The 14,778-nt window shown below is 42.0% G+C and overlaps 1 protein-coding gene across 2 annotated transcripts in view; it reads right to left on the minus strand.

Annotated features, from left to right (window-relative positions):
• Nucleotides 1-1,033: 1,033 nt before the first annotated feature.
• The window catches only part of ctif (CBP80/20-dependent translation initiation factor), a 46,870-nt gene continuing 33,125 nt past the window's right edge, over nt 1,034-14,778 (minus strand). For both annotated transcript variants that reach the window (XM_054613064.1, XM_054613063.1), the window contains 5 exons: nt 12,085-12,712; nt 10,755-11,054; nt 7,247-7,402; nt 2,727-2,780; nt 1,034-1,668 (listed from right to left, as the gene is read on the minus strand). In XM_054613064.1, the coding sequence (XP_054469039.1) occupies nt 1,447-1,668; nt 2,727-2,780; nt 7,247-7,402; nt 10,755-11,054; nt 12,085-12,712 (1,360 nt within the window). In that variant the 3' untranslated portion in view covers nt 1,034-1,446. The remainder of the gene's footprint in view (nt 1,669-2,726; nt 2,781-7,246; nt 7,403-10,754; nt 11,055-12,084; nt 12,713-14,778) is intronic.

Raw genomic sequence — 14,778 nt, forward strand, 5'->3', positions numbered from 1 at the left:
GATGGATAAATTACAAGGCCACTATTCCATTAAAACATCCTAAATCCACCTCACTATGCTCAACCCACTTGTCTCACTACTGAGAGGTTTACTATTAATCCACAAGCACTGATTCAAATTCAAACTTTTGTTTTTTTTTCAACTTTAAAGCAAAACAGTGCAAAACAAATCAAACCTGTGCAATAAGGCCTACCGCTAATACCTCATACAGACATTTTTTTTCATAAAAACGAGACTTCAAAATGAACAGACAATAAAAACACTAAATTATTAAAAAAATAATATAATGATAATATCAAAGATGTGGTTAACAAAGCATGTACATGCACGGCTTAACATAGGAGAAGAGACCTTCCCCTGGACCAAAACAAAAGAATTATCCCACAGCAGTGTTTGTTTTAATGCTTTTCTAATGCACCAACAGCAATATTTCTTACTGCTTCCATTGGAGACACCGGCCAAGGCTCGGGGAGCTGGGGAGCTGGGGTGCCAGAGGGGTGTGTCGTCTCACATGGGCTCAAGCAGCCATCTGCCACCCTACTCTAGCCAGCCTGATCCTTATCCTCCACCCAGCCTGGCCCAGCAGGCCCGCTGTCTCATCCCCACAAAAAGGCTTCCTGCAGGGGTGGGGGGGGGGTGTGTGTGTGTGTGTGTGGAGTTGGGGAGACAAAGGCGGGGAGGAGCCGCGGGAGCTCCATGGCGAGGCCCTTTGACCTGGTCCATGGCCCGGCGGGGCAGACGGCCCCAGACAGACAGCGCCGTGTTTACTCCCTGCCTCCTCCTCCAGCTCCTCGCTCTTTTATCCGCCACACAGACCCCAGGGGCTGAGGGAGAGACAGAGGAAGGGGGAGGGCGGTGGGCAAATGAACACAATGAAGAGACTGACATGGTCTACCCTGACCTCCCACACTAACCCCCTCCATTCATCTTTGGGTACGGATCTCTCTATTCCCTACGGGCAGGCTGCTGCCCTCTCCTCCTCCTCCTCCTCCTCCTCCTCTCCCCTGTGTTCTCCCCCCCCCTCGTCTGTCCCCCTCCTTTATCGCTCAGCAGCCACAGCAAGGGCGAGCTCCAGGACTCTGTGTGGCTAAGCACGCCCCTACTGGCCATATGTACGTTGCTGTTTTCCGTGTGTCAGATACGCTTCTCATTGTTTGAACGCCACACGTAGTGTTGCCTTGATAGCTTGCTTAATAGACAACTGTTTGGTGGATAGTGTTCTTTTTTTTTTTGTGTGGCAGTTTCGCCCATCTGGGAGAAATTAGCGAATTTTAAAACTAAGTTTAAAACCCAAATAAAGCATGGACTTATTTAGTGCAGAGAGTGACCTTATAATTAAATTCCTGTGTTTTGATAAAACTAGAAGAGCAGATTTTTGCTCGGCTGGAAAATGTTTCAAAGGGGCGTCAGCAGGGTGGTCTCCTCTCCTCCTGTGGGAGATGGCACCTAGGCAGTGGTGGTGAGCTTTTGGATGGTACGGTTGTAGTATTGGGTGGTGAGAGCCTCCAGGGGGCTCCAGCGATGTGCATGCAGCTCGATGACCTCCATGAGGAGAGAGCGAGTCAGCTGAGATTCGGTTGGACTGAGCATCTTGTCCCTGACGGCTGCTAGAAGCTCCGTCATCATCTCTGGGAGCTGCTCCTCCAGGAGACGCCCCATGCTCTGCAACTGGTTAAAGAGAAAAAGAGATGGAGGGAGGAGGTCAGAGAAAGTGTGTGTGTGTGTGTGTGTGTGTGTGTGTGTGGTGTGTGTGTGTGTGTGTGTGTGTGTGTGTGTCCCTTACAGTGAGCAAAACACAACGTCTGGCACCTGGTTACTCTGGATTCACTTAGACAGCAGAGGTTCACACACTGCCATAAAGCTGTGTGTGTGTGTGTGTGTGTGATGAGAGAGAGAGAGAGAGAGAGAGAGAGAGAGAGAGAGAGAGAGAGAGAGAGAGAGAGAGAGAGAGAGAGAGAGAGAGAGAGAGAGAGACTGCTGCTAAGTAGTCAAGACTGCAAAGGATGTGGTTTGTGTGTTTGTGAGCATCTGGAAACTGTTTGCCAACCAGAGCTCACCTAATCTTTACTCTTTCTGTTGTTTTATCAATTTAATTCCATTCAACGTAGCTTTTTTGGCATGAAAAAACCCACAATGTTGCAAAAGCATCAAGATACAAAAGCACACAATAATATCAATATGAATATTAAAACTACATTACAACTGTTAAATAACAAATGGTATCTTTTCACGTCTCGGTCTTATTTCCAGATCATTGCTGGCGAGAGCTTACTGCTATTCTTTATATACCTAACTCTTAAATCCATAGTTCTACTTAAATTCACTGTCACTGCTTTATTATTCATAACCCTCAGGAGACTACGATAGTATATCAAAGAGATGTGTTTGAGATTGTACATACTAGAGACTACTCCAGCTTGTACTGAGCGTTATAATAAAACATGGGTGTTGTTGGTTACAATACGCAGAATTTGTTTCTTACAAACATTCGTTCAGATGTTTTACTGCTTTTAATTATGTTGCCTGGCTTTCAAATTTTCAAAGCAGCCTTTTGCCTCTAACAAAGAACCAAGTATGAACTGTGTGTGCGTGTGTGTGTGTGTGTGTGTGTGTGTGTGTGTGTGTGTGTGTGTGTGTGTGTGTGTGTGTGTGTGTGTGTGTGTGTGTGTGTGTGTGTGTGTGTGTGTGTGTGTGTGTGTGTGTGTGCACATGCCGGGGGAACGTACCTCCATGGAACAGCACAGGACTGCATCTTCCTTAACATCTGTGGACTCCAACAGCTAAAAGTGACAAGAACAGACACTATGTGAATATACTGGGACACTGCAAAGCAAAGAGCTGCATACACAAGAGGGAGCGAGCAAACCCAAGGCCTAGCAGATATGAAAATGTATATTTGGGTGTAGGCCACATGGGGAGATTAAGCAAATGCAAGTGTTTGTGTGTGTTAATCAGTTGAAAAGATGAAAAAACCAAGACGACTTAATCCCAATTGTAAATATTTTCTACATTAACATTTTAAATCTTGGAAGACAACACACCAGGCTTTCATCCTGGCAAGCCAGCTAACCATCAGACATCAAGGCTGGCTTTGCACTCACTGTATGTCTGCATACACACACTGTAGCCAAAAACAAACAGTGGAGCTGGTAAACATGCTCGCTTGGCTTTCCGGCCCCAACACTGGCCCCATGCACAGATGGGCATACAACTGGCACTTTCAAACAATGCATGGAGCGATAGCAATAAAAGGAGGTAGAGCGACGGTCAGCCTCCCGAGCTAGACTGTAAACATCTAGTGTCGGATTACAGCAGAACGGAATGTGGTTAAATGCTTTTTTTCTTTTAGTCCTCACATGACTGTTTCCAAAGCGCTACTTTGATTAACAGAAGGGAGGAAAAGGATGAAACAGATGAAGGTATTTTTACAGGATTGAAGTGTATTTAAACATTAGAAGCATTGGCCTGCTGCACAATGAGGAAAATAAAGCCCCTTTCACACATACACTGCAGCCTTAAGCTGATCTAGACCCAGAGGAGATGTATGTGAGAACACAAATGTCTGAATCAGTTGGACCGCAGATTAAACAGACTTTACCCGGCTAGTTCCCGAGCACATATGTCCGATTGAGCCCATATGTGGATTAAACGGGTCATTGTCCAGAGAATTCATGGCGAGCGAATATGCATGTGTATGTTACGCGCAAAAACGGCAGAATACAAACAAGTGTTTTATGACATATTATACAATGATACGTTTGAGTTTTTTGTGACACAGATTTCATAAAAAGTCACACTATTATAGGACATTTATATATGATATTAAACTGACTTACATTTGTATGACATACTATACTCTAACTTTTTTATGTTGAAAATGATATTGCATACTCTACTATGACATTTTAATGGCATACTATACTTTGACTTTTTAGGACTGACATTGTTTTGTGACGTACAATAGTATGACTTCTTTATGACACGATAAGTACTCCCTTTTCCTTCCTAAAGAAAAGGAAACCTTTTTAGTTCTACATGACACAAGTGGAGTCCTTCATTTTAAGCAAATGGACATTGTTTGTTTGGTCTATATGACATTTCTATCAATCAGTTCCAGATTGATGAAGCCTCTTAAATGTGGACAAAACGTAGGACTAAAACGTATCCAGTGAACAGGACAAACGAGAATCTTTGCAGAGAAAGATTAAAATAATTGAATATACTAGATGATTCTTAGCATATGAATAATTGTTCCATACATATTATTGATGTAACTTCGATATGGTACTTCATTTTTCTCAAAACCACGCTCAAAGAAAAAAAAAAAACAGGCATCAAAAAAGGGAATCACCACCATGTGATGCTCTGATCCACACTCAGTATGAGCGGTTATTTCTAAACTGTAAGCTTAATGGTATTCATTCATAACATCCAGCCCCAGCAGACGCCAGCTCCTCAGTATGCTCAGATGGGTGTGGTGACAGTGTGGCTGTTTGATGTGGGAACTAAAGTCTTGTCATTCCTGGAGTCGGAGAGCTCTGTGACGAGCAGGATTAGCTCATAATGAGTTCTCTGGGGAGCCCAAGGGGAAGTTATTGCTCAATACCTTTAAAATGGTCTAATCTATTCTCATTTAATCAGTGCCCCATCTACTGTGATAGCTTTTTTTTTTTTTTTCATCGTTTGTTCTCCAAGCTCTTCTCTGTTGCTCATACACAATAACATACATTAATCACTCCATAATTCCTGCATTTTGTAAGTAGAAGAGGAACTGCAGAAAAATAATACTGTTTGTGCGAGACAACTTGACACACTAAAGTCTCTCTGCTGAAGCTGAACACAGACATATCTCTGCTAAGTTAGCTAGTCATGAAAAAAAGCTCTCAGCAAAGGAAAACATTAGTATTTGGCGTGATTTCCATTTACAGTATTTTCATTCAAATGACATTTTATCAGGAGCATAGAAAGCGAGACAAATTAGGACAGCTGTAATCATCTTGTAGCACTGAATGGAAAAAATGCATCCAACATAACACCTTGAATGACTCAATGAAGTCAACTAGAAAAACATATTTATTTAATTCTAATGAGCTAGTCATTCAGTTTGAACTAATTACTCAAACTCATATTTCTATAATGTATGTCATCATACTGCTGAAATAAAAAGGAAAGAAAAACATCTTTCATCAGAGTACTAATGACACGAATGAGTGCTCAAAGTTAAAATTATGACTGCTTCAGCTTTAACTGGATTTTCAATAGTTGCATAGCAACAGCAGGTCTAGCATCAGCAACAGAACTTACAATCGTGGATGCTCAAAATATTCCTTTTTTTTTTTTTTTTTTTTTTAAATGTACATCATCATTTCTGTGTTGATTGTCTGAGACTGTGAGGGCCAACTCTGACTTTCAAAAGAGGCACAATATAAATAACCCCTGCGATCACCACAAGACAGTGAATGTGCGTGCTTTCTGATGTGTGCAACTGCAAACCAACACCCTGATGAAGGCGTCTGTGGGCCACATGCAGGTCTTTTTCTTCAGTAAAAGATTGTTATATGATAATGTGAGTGCCCTGATACCTGCCCTTTTCTCCTTCTCCTGATTTTCCATGACTATTTGGCTGTGCAGGACTGTTCCTACAATATTATAATACAAATCTGTTTTGCATTGTGCATGTGCAGTGTGATGCAGACTGTGCTTTACATACATTTATGGATTGTCTAGGTAAATCCTATTCAAAATGTAAATCTTGATTTGCCTGTGTAGGTTTATTTAAACAATTTTAAATAAACCTACACAGGCTCATCACGGTTCTAGATTTACACATTCACCACAAAAGTTTCTAGACAACCTATTCAACTACACTTACATGCTGAAAGTGTAGCAAGACCAATGAAAAGGCAATAGTACCTAAAACATTCAATAAAGAAGTATCTTATTTTGTTTAAAAAACATTTCTTACATGTTCACCCTGACAACTTAATAGGTAAATATAATGTCAGTTTACAACTTGTAAACCTGGCTTGTAGGTCATGAATGGATGAGATCAGCACGCACTGACTTGCTCCGTTTATATGTAAGGCTGTCATGTTTACTCAAACACACATCTTAACACACCTCAGTTGTTACATAATCCTGTTTTGCTGGTTACAGCTACAGAGGACAGACAATGCAAAGTGCAGGCACACATACTGTAATATGCAAAAACACATACACACACACAGGCGAATGCAAATTATGTCAGACAGATAATAGCTGGAATCCAGCAGCTACATGTAATGACAGGATAGACTAAACAGCAAATGGATAAAAAAGGAACAATGACTCTGTGGAATGGAGATGGTCTAACAAGCACGACAACCAACCACAAACGGACTAATTCACATATATTATTATGCAAATATTGAGTATGTTATGACCTCGAGCACCATCAGGCTAAACGTGAACCTGCTGATGCTGGAATATGGAGGTGTGTTACACTGTGGGTCGACGCCCTCGGTCACGTTGCGGAGCCCTCTTAACAAGCTGAGATAATGCCCTGGGCATACGCTCAGACAGGGAGTGGATGGCATTAGTTGTGTGTTGATTGTTGTGTGGGGTGTGTGTGTTGAGTGCCAGACCGGCAGAGGTGTGGACGTGGGTGGTGAGACTACCTGGCACGTGCCTCAAACCTGCAATTACTTTGTTTTCTCAGCCTCTCAAAAAGATTTTCATTTACAGATTCTGTGATCTCTCTATTCTCCATTCTCTTCCACCTGTCATGCAAACAGTAAACTTCTTCTGCAGCAACTGTCAACCTGACCACAGACTCCTTCGCTTCCTCTCACCTCTTCTCTTTCTCCCCCCCCCACCGCTTCCCCTTTCAATATTCCATCTGTTGTTAACCACTTCTGTATCGCGACGTGTCTGCTGTGGCTACCCTATATGGTTGCCATGGTGACCGCGGTAGTGTGTGTGTAAGACAGCATGACCAGCTGATGAGAACTGAACCTGGGGTCACGTATTTTCCTGGAACTGATGGCTGTCCTCACTGTTTGCACCACTAACCAAACCCCGCTGTGGTGTCTCAAGTCTAGACAACGTCTGGCCAAAAACAGGAAACTCTGTGCACTAATCGATCTGAACAGACGAGATATACAGACACAGCTGGACGCTTTCCTTTTACTGGATCAAGAAGACGGGTTTGATCAATTGGTAATTGGCATACTTATTGATTAAAAAAGGGGTGTGCTCGGATACAGACCTCTCGTAAGCAGGTGTAGATGGGACACACCAGCACCCTGAATGGCTCCGCTGAGCTGCTCCGCATGGTTCCAAACACCTCACACAAGAATGTGATGAAACCGAGCCACCTCTCCACATTTGACTGCTGGAGCTCCTCTCGACAGGCAAAGTCCCTCTGTTTGGGGGGGGGAGGGAAGAAGAAAAATACAGATCAATATTTGGTCTGGAAAACACAGTGGACAACTAGAGTCTACCCAGCTTTTTTTTTTATAAATGTGTGGTACAAGTTCTAAGTAGGCGGTAGGTAGGTGGATATACAAGTGTTTCATAAATTCATCAGCAGCGGTGGTAATCACCATTAACATCTTTGCTATCTCCCTGATGGGAGTTTTTGTAGGAGGCACATGTATTAACCTCGCAGCTTAAAGCACTTAAAAACCAAAAAGCAGTTGAAAAGCACATTAAACAAATGAATTTCTTTTATCTGCCAGAAGTAGAGGAGAATATGTTAATTTGGTTTGAAAAGTGAAGGGTAGTGAACGGTGTCAACGCTGTAAAAGTGTTGGGGTTAATACGGGTTAATGCGTAATGCACACTTGTAAAGATGTTATATGGCGGGTTAAACTGAAACTTTATTAACAGTCAGAGGAACTCACTGTGCTTAACCAGAATGTACTGCCTGCTACTGAAGTGCACTAGAAAAACCCGCAGCTCATATTTTCCCGGACTCGTACAACTGCACTGAAGGCCGGCTTGTACACAGACATACACAGAATGTGTGGCCTTGAATGGATCCAAACATAAATAAATAAATAAAAAAAATCACACTCACACTGTCAAAAACAAACAAACCACCCACTCAAAAACAACTGCACATGCCTTTCATACACCTCCGAGGACATAGTACTGTTCGCCACAGTACTTGACACTTCCACAATAAGCCTACAAAACGGTATGATACACACATATAGAAAAGCAGACAAAAATACATGACTGACACAACAGAAAAGAACAAGCTAATTCAAGAAAAGAAGATGATGAGGAAGGTGCACATGGCAAATTACAAAAAAAAAAAAAAAAAAAAAAAGGCCACTAGCTCTTCTTAGCTGTAAATAAATAGCATTTTTCACAGGTAACAATCTGACCACATTAAATGACAGCAACAACAAACCTTGAAGCTTTTTATACACAGACTAATTGCTCCCATATTGAGATCCAAGGGGTCTGGAAGCAACATCATTAATGACGGCCTTTATGAACCCACTTGTGGCATTTAAAAGGTTTTAAAGCCAAAAAAAGCCAAAATGTCAAAGACGAGGAGGGGGTCCATGCTGGCTGGGAAGCGGGAATTGAAGTGAGAAATGAAAGAAGGGGAGGTGTGAAAAAGAGGGAATAAATAAAAAGCATAGAAAGGGGGGTAGAAGGATTAAGGTGGGATTAACTACTCCTGGGTACACGCATACAAATCTCAACATCGAAAGAAAGAGGTGTTTTAACGCCAAAACACAAAAACAGAAGGGAAGAAAGAAAAGACAAAAGTGTAGGAGTGCTATCGAAATGAGCATCTGCAGGAGACGGAAAAAGGAGTCAAAAGTGAAAAGAAGGCAGCAGGTGGGTTAACATTTAGACCCTGACTGTCTAAACGGTCTGCGGCAAGTTTGTCTGACTATCAGGATAGAGGAAGGGGTGAACGGGAGGAGCGTGGTCAGAGAGAGAGAGAGAGAGAGAGAGAGAGAGAGAGAGAGAGAGAGGAGTTGTGCAGGGAGAAGTAGCGAGGCACTGGCCCGTGTCGTTCTGGGTGAGGGGAGGCCATAAGACAGGAGAGCTTGGTATTACAGAGCTCATGAGGGACCAGGAGGGGGAGAGAGGAAAGGAAATATATAACAGCTGAGAGGATGTTTTCCTCACGGTGCAAGACTGGGACTGTGCAGTTAAGTGTGTGTCTGTGTGTGGAGGGGGGGTGTCTCGATCAGGTCTCTCTCCCCTGGGTGTTTAGATTAGCCACTTTACTTGCTGACATTTACAGCAGCATCTCGCCACACACACACGCACACGCACACGCACACACACACACACACACACACACACACACACACACACACACACACACACACACACACGCACACACACACATATATATATATTTGGCTTTCACCTGAAAGTGCTTCCTCATAAAACTACTGAAATTACAGGGAGAATTTTGTTGAAAGCATACGGTTTAAAAAATGACTGGTTTGCCAAAAAAACATCTACTCTACTAAAAAGCGCCGGTAACTTAGAAGGATCTTTAAAAGGGCACTTTGAGATTTTGTTCACAGTAAGTTCTGTATTTCTTGGTGTATTTGGGCAAAAGCCACACAGGGATTCAAAAAGCAAAGCAATAAACTTTAGTGAAAGATTGAAAGGCAGTTTATCCAAAACATGCAAAACCCTTAAGGTTTATTATCGTTTAATCTAATGAATCGGTTAATCAATCGACAATTTAGTTAATGTAATAAAATGTAATAAAACAGTGGAAAAAACCACTCCCAATGTGCGAGCTCCATGGTTGAGATCTTTCAAATTGACTTTTTGTTCGACTGCAGCAAATCTGCACAATTAAGACGCTGTAACAAGAGCATGTTTGACATTTCTACTTGATTAATGACTTTTAAACTATTTAATATTAACACTGGATCATTTTCTGTTGATCAACATAGCGTTTCAGGACCAACTGAGCCTTTATAGTAAATCAACTGATGCAAACTAGTCCTGAGAAAGATCCCACATCAAGCTGTAATGGAGATTTGAATTCCAAATAATGCGTTTGATAAAGCGAGCATCATAATGTGACATATATTAAAATATCTAAGTACATAAAAGTATTTACAGAAGATAACACAGTTAAAAGTGAAACTAACAAGATCCATTGAGCTTCAGAACAGTGGTGATGCACAGACAAGAGTAGAGACAGTCATATCACAATTTTCTTTTCTTTTTCTTTTCTTTTTTTTTTTTCATGATTTCGCTGCTCTGTCAGCTCATTATAAAACCAGAAGCGTATTGCACAATAAGAAGCCCGTCTCCTACAGAAACAAAGCAGTGGTGGACGAAGTATTCAGATCATTGATTTACTGTAGGTAGGAGTTGTTGGAGGACTGCTAAATTAGACTGCATTGGTTTTCACGTAGGTTTATTTATAAACTTTGCCTGATATCAGAAATAACAGTCTGACGGTGCCTCCACTCTCTTCGATTTCCATGGAGGGGGGGATTCAATTTTAACTAACCAATCACTAGAGACACAAGTATCTGCTTGAATTTAACCTAATTTTGAGTCGATAGGTGATGTGTTGCCATGACAACATACTTTGTGCCGATGCTTTAAGTATGCAGCGAAAGACAAAGTCAAAAAAACACAAGGCAGGATCATTTCATTAATAGGTTTGTTATATTGAAGTCTGAGTTGTGTCAACAAATACGAAAATATTGAACAGGAAAGCTTGAAGCAGCAACTGCAACCACCAGATTCTCCATCAGTGCTCTCACCTGCAACATGTTGAGGAGCAGCGATCTGAACTTGGTCCCCTCCACCATGAACATGGCCATCTTGTCACAGAGCTTGGCGGCCGTGGCGGCAAAGCTCCTGTCTGACACGGCCTTGGCGTAGATCGTGCTGACCACCTGAGCCAGGGTTTCCTCGGACCGCGCCGAGCACTGCGCCTCCTCCATGAAGGAGGCCAGCTGTTGCTCCACCCCGCTGCTGTTGCTCCTCATGCTGTTGAGAAGGTCCACCAGCCGGTCCATGCTCTGTGATCCGGAGCCCGGCGCCTCCACGCGTGCCTCTTCCTGAGACGGAAGATGGAAAAAGAATACGAATGGTAGGTGACAACATTCAATTTCAACATACTGGAGGCTTAATTCCGCGATTTGTTTGTACGCTGACTTTGTGTTCTTTAAAGGAGCAGTTGTTCTGGTTAGAAAATAGATTGGATATAAACAGGGAAGATTAAAGATGGATACTATTTCACGAATGTGCTGACGAAATGTGGCTGTATTTTATTTATTTGCACTTAACATTTCATTGGACACCAGCAGTTATTTTCCAAATGTCTTGATTTGATTAGATTTTAAACTGCATCTTGTTTAACACTGTTGATCATATAAAAGTGTGTATTGTTTCAATATTTGTTTTATACAATTATACTGTCAACGTTTAGTTCGTTATGGTCAAGCTTGCTTTTGTGCTACTATTTGGAGTAGCAGAATGGGGTCTTAGCAAGTTATAAATGTATTTATACTCCCTATATCTATCTATTAAAAAAAAAAAAATGGTGCCTTAATAAGTTGCATTTTATTTGCTGGAGTTCAGTAAACAACCCAATCAAGCAAAAGCTAACTCCGAGACTGTATTCATTGATCCATTGAAGTGGCTGTTTATTAACTCCTGCCTCGATGCCTGCTGGGGAGTTCCATGCAGTCAAATCAACTGCCCATGGTGGCAACGATCTCGAGGAGGTAGAGAAGCTGAGAGCAGCAACACAGTTGGCCGACTTGCCAGTTTAGGGCACACAGTGGAAAACATCAAAAACTGTTACGCTAATGCTGCTTTAGCTTGTTCACCTCCTTAGTGAGAACACGTGCTCCCCTCCGCGCCAGTCTGGGTGTGTCAATCTGAATGCTGAATAACTAAGTATAGGACTGACCTGAAGAAAGGGCGGTGTAAGAAAACTATGTATCTGCTTTATGTGCATGTGTGTGCATGAACATAATGAAAGTAATTATAAGACTAAAAAATGCTAGCATGTGTGCGTACACATACACATTAGTCCCGATTGCCTTAATACTGACTGACAGGTGCTAAGCAGCTTTTCGGTACCTTGTCCTTTAGTCTCCTCCTCAGCCTCTCCTTCGACGACTGCAGCAAGCTGATTTTGGGCTGCTCCGACTGGCCCTCGCCTCCCGTTCCACTTCCTGGTGGGTTGGGAGACTCCTTTCTAACTGTCAGATGGGGGAAAGCTTTTGTATTGGGTGTCGACTCGGGTCTGGGGCATTCATTGGGACTCTTACTGCTGTTGTCTTGAGGTGGTCTGATCTGCTCGCCGTCTGGTTTTACATTCTCAGTCTCTTTGTCTTTGGTTGTTCTTGGCGGTACTCCTTTATCGCCTGTAAAGTTTGTCTGTCCGTGCCCCTGACCTTTCTGGTTGTGGTGCCACCGGCGGTTCTGGCTGTACCCGTGGTGCGGGGGTCCTCCTTGGCGCTGCCCATGTCCTCCTTGATACTGGCGAGGCGGCCGACCGGCGCTGCTGTTTCTGTTATCTCCCAGTTCTGTTAAGTTCTGCTCCTGTTGGTTCGGAGATTGGTGTCGGGATTGATCCCTCTGGTGCTGTGGTGACTGCTGTTGTATCAGCTGAGGTTGGTTCTTCCCTCCTCCTCCTCCTCCTCCTCCTCCTCCTCCGCCACCGCCTCCTCCTCCTCCTCCGCCGCCCTGAGGCCGCTGTTGTCTCCTGGAATTGGAGCAGGTTACAGTTAGCTTCATTGTGATGTAGCATCAGCTGGCTTGTTACTCTAAAACTGCTCTGCTACACTTCAACCGCCCCTGTGTCACAATGGCACAATGCAGCCTTCCCCCCCCTCCCCCCTCTCAAAACTCGTTATTTTTGTGAAAAGGATCCATTTTCTGTTTTATCTTCGACTGTTTATCTAGTAACAGAGACTAACCATCTGTCAACACTGTGATAATTCACAACGGGACACAAACAGTAACCTATTATCTACTGATCTAATCTTTAAGTAAATAAAAATGAAAAAGCACAATGACAGCTTACATGTGTATGCACAGTACGTCTGGGTTTTCCTGTCCTGCATAGCTCTGTCCTTTTGCTGTACTGACTCTGTGCTTGTCAACCCGCTGACATATGGTCCAGGGGATTAGCTTCCCTGGCACAGAGGAGGCAACCTATTATCTGCCTCAGTCTGTGAACTAGCACACCTTTGCTCAGATAAACTCGGCTCCAAGGGTGTTTTTTCACTGTGAAATTGTGCAATCAAATGAAGGGGATTTACATATTTTGGGTATAGGGATGTATATTACTGATCAGTGACAGATAACCAATCTAGGATAATGAAATGATCCGTTTTATTGTAGTTCGCTTGAACGGTCAAAACCTGAAACCACTTGGCCAAACATGTCAATGGGCCTGTATTAGGAGCCCTATGTATCCACTGCCGTTCAACATAAAACCTGAATCTCTCCATTTTTTTTTTGCCAGAGACTACAGATGGAGAGTTGCTAGTTGCCAAGGCTGGATTGACGAGCAAAGAAAGGCAACTTTCCTTAAATGCTGTAAAACTGCTGTGCAATGCCTTTGAGTGCACTTTTTAATTTAGCTGACTTTCAACAGTTTGATTTTTGGAATAAAAAAAAGATTAAAAGGTGAATCAAAAGGTCAGACGTTTTTTCGAGACTGCGTTACAAAAGCACATGAACTATTCCACCTTGTGAAAGAGAACTGTGTGTCATTATCCCTCTCAAAAGTTAAGGTTTTAAATGTATTAATTTCTTTCAAAATAAATCAATGTCCGAACAACCTTGGAAATGTTCTTTGAGCTTAAAAGAAGTTTAATATATTCCTATGTGCAGCACTGATACATGGCAGAGGAATAATGGATTTTATTGTGCATATTCAAGTGAACTGACCTTTGCAGATATAAAAAAATATATATAAAAAACAATTGGAAAAGGGATCTGTTGAACAAACCTTTCAGCTGTTGAGTTTGAGGCCTGTTGTAAAGAAGTAAGCGGCCAGCAACCTATAAATGTGTACTTTATAATGCTCAACACAATAACATAAACACATCTCTGATTTCCTCTGTGACAAATAGGTTTGAGTTATCAAGGCATCCTCTTCCTGTATCGCTTAATAGCAACATTCATCAGAAATACTGACAAAATGGCCACAAACATGGATGAAATCAATGCAACCATAAAGCTGTTGTGCTTTCAGCAAAAAAAAAAAAAAAAAAAAAAAAGCCAAACATAATGGTTCCAGGTTCTTAAATGTATGAATATCCTGCTTTTCTGTGTCTTGTAAATTGAATCTCTTTTAGGTTTGGACTGTTCGTTGGACAAAACAGAATATTTGATGATCAACCAACCTTGGACTGTTGTAATGGGCAGTTATAGAGCTTCGTGACAATAGTTGGCAGCTTAATCAATAATGAAAATAATTGCTTTTTTTTTTTATATTGTGGAAAATAAAAAGGTTAACTACTTCTAGCAGTTGGTACTGCAGCTTCTCTGTAAACTGAAAGATGAAGTTGGTGGAATGACGACACTCACTTCTGTAGTTAACAAAATAAGCCTTCGGAAAAAGACATTTGAAGACGTTGGATTGGGGCTCTGAGAAATTGCGAGGAGCATTTCTTTTACAATATTTGTGAAATTGTACCTACTGAGAAAATAATCATTGAATCATTTTGTAATGAAAATAATCGTTAGTTAAAGCCATAGTTGTTTTTTCTTTAAATTATCAACTGTCTGTAATTATGAATGTGTGTGTTTGTGAGCTGG

The sequence above is a fragment of the Anoplopoma fimbria genome, chromosome 14 (genome assembly GCF_027596085.1).
Source record: "Anoplopoma fimbria isolate UVic2021 breed Golden Eagle Sablefish chromosome 14, Afim_UVic_2022, whole genome shotgun sequence".
NCBI lineage: Eukaryota > Metazoa > Chordata > Actinopteri > Perciformes > Anoplopomatidae > Anoplopoma > Anoplopoma fimbria.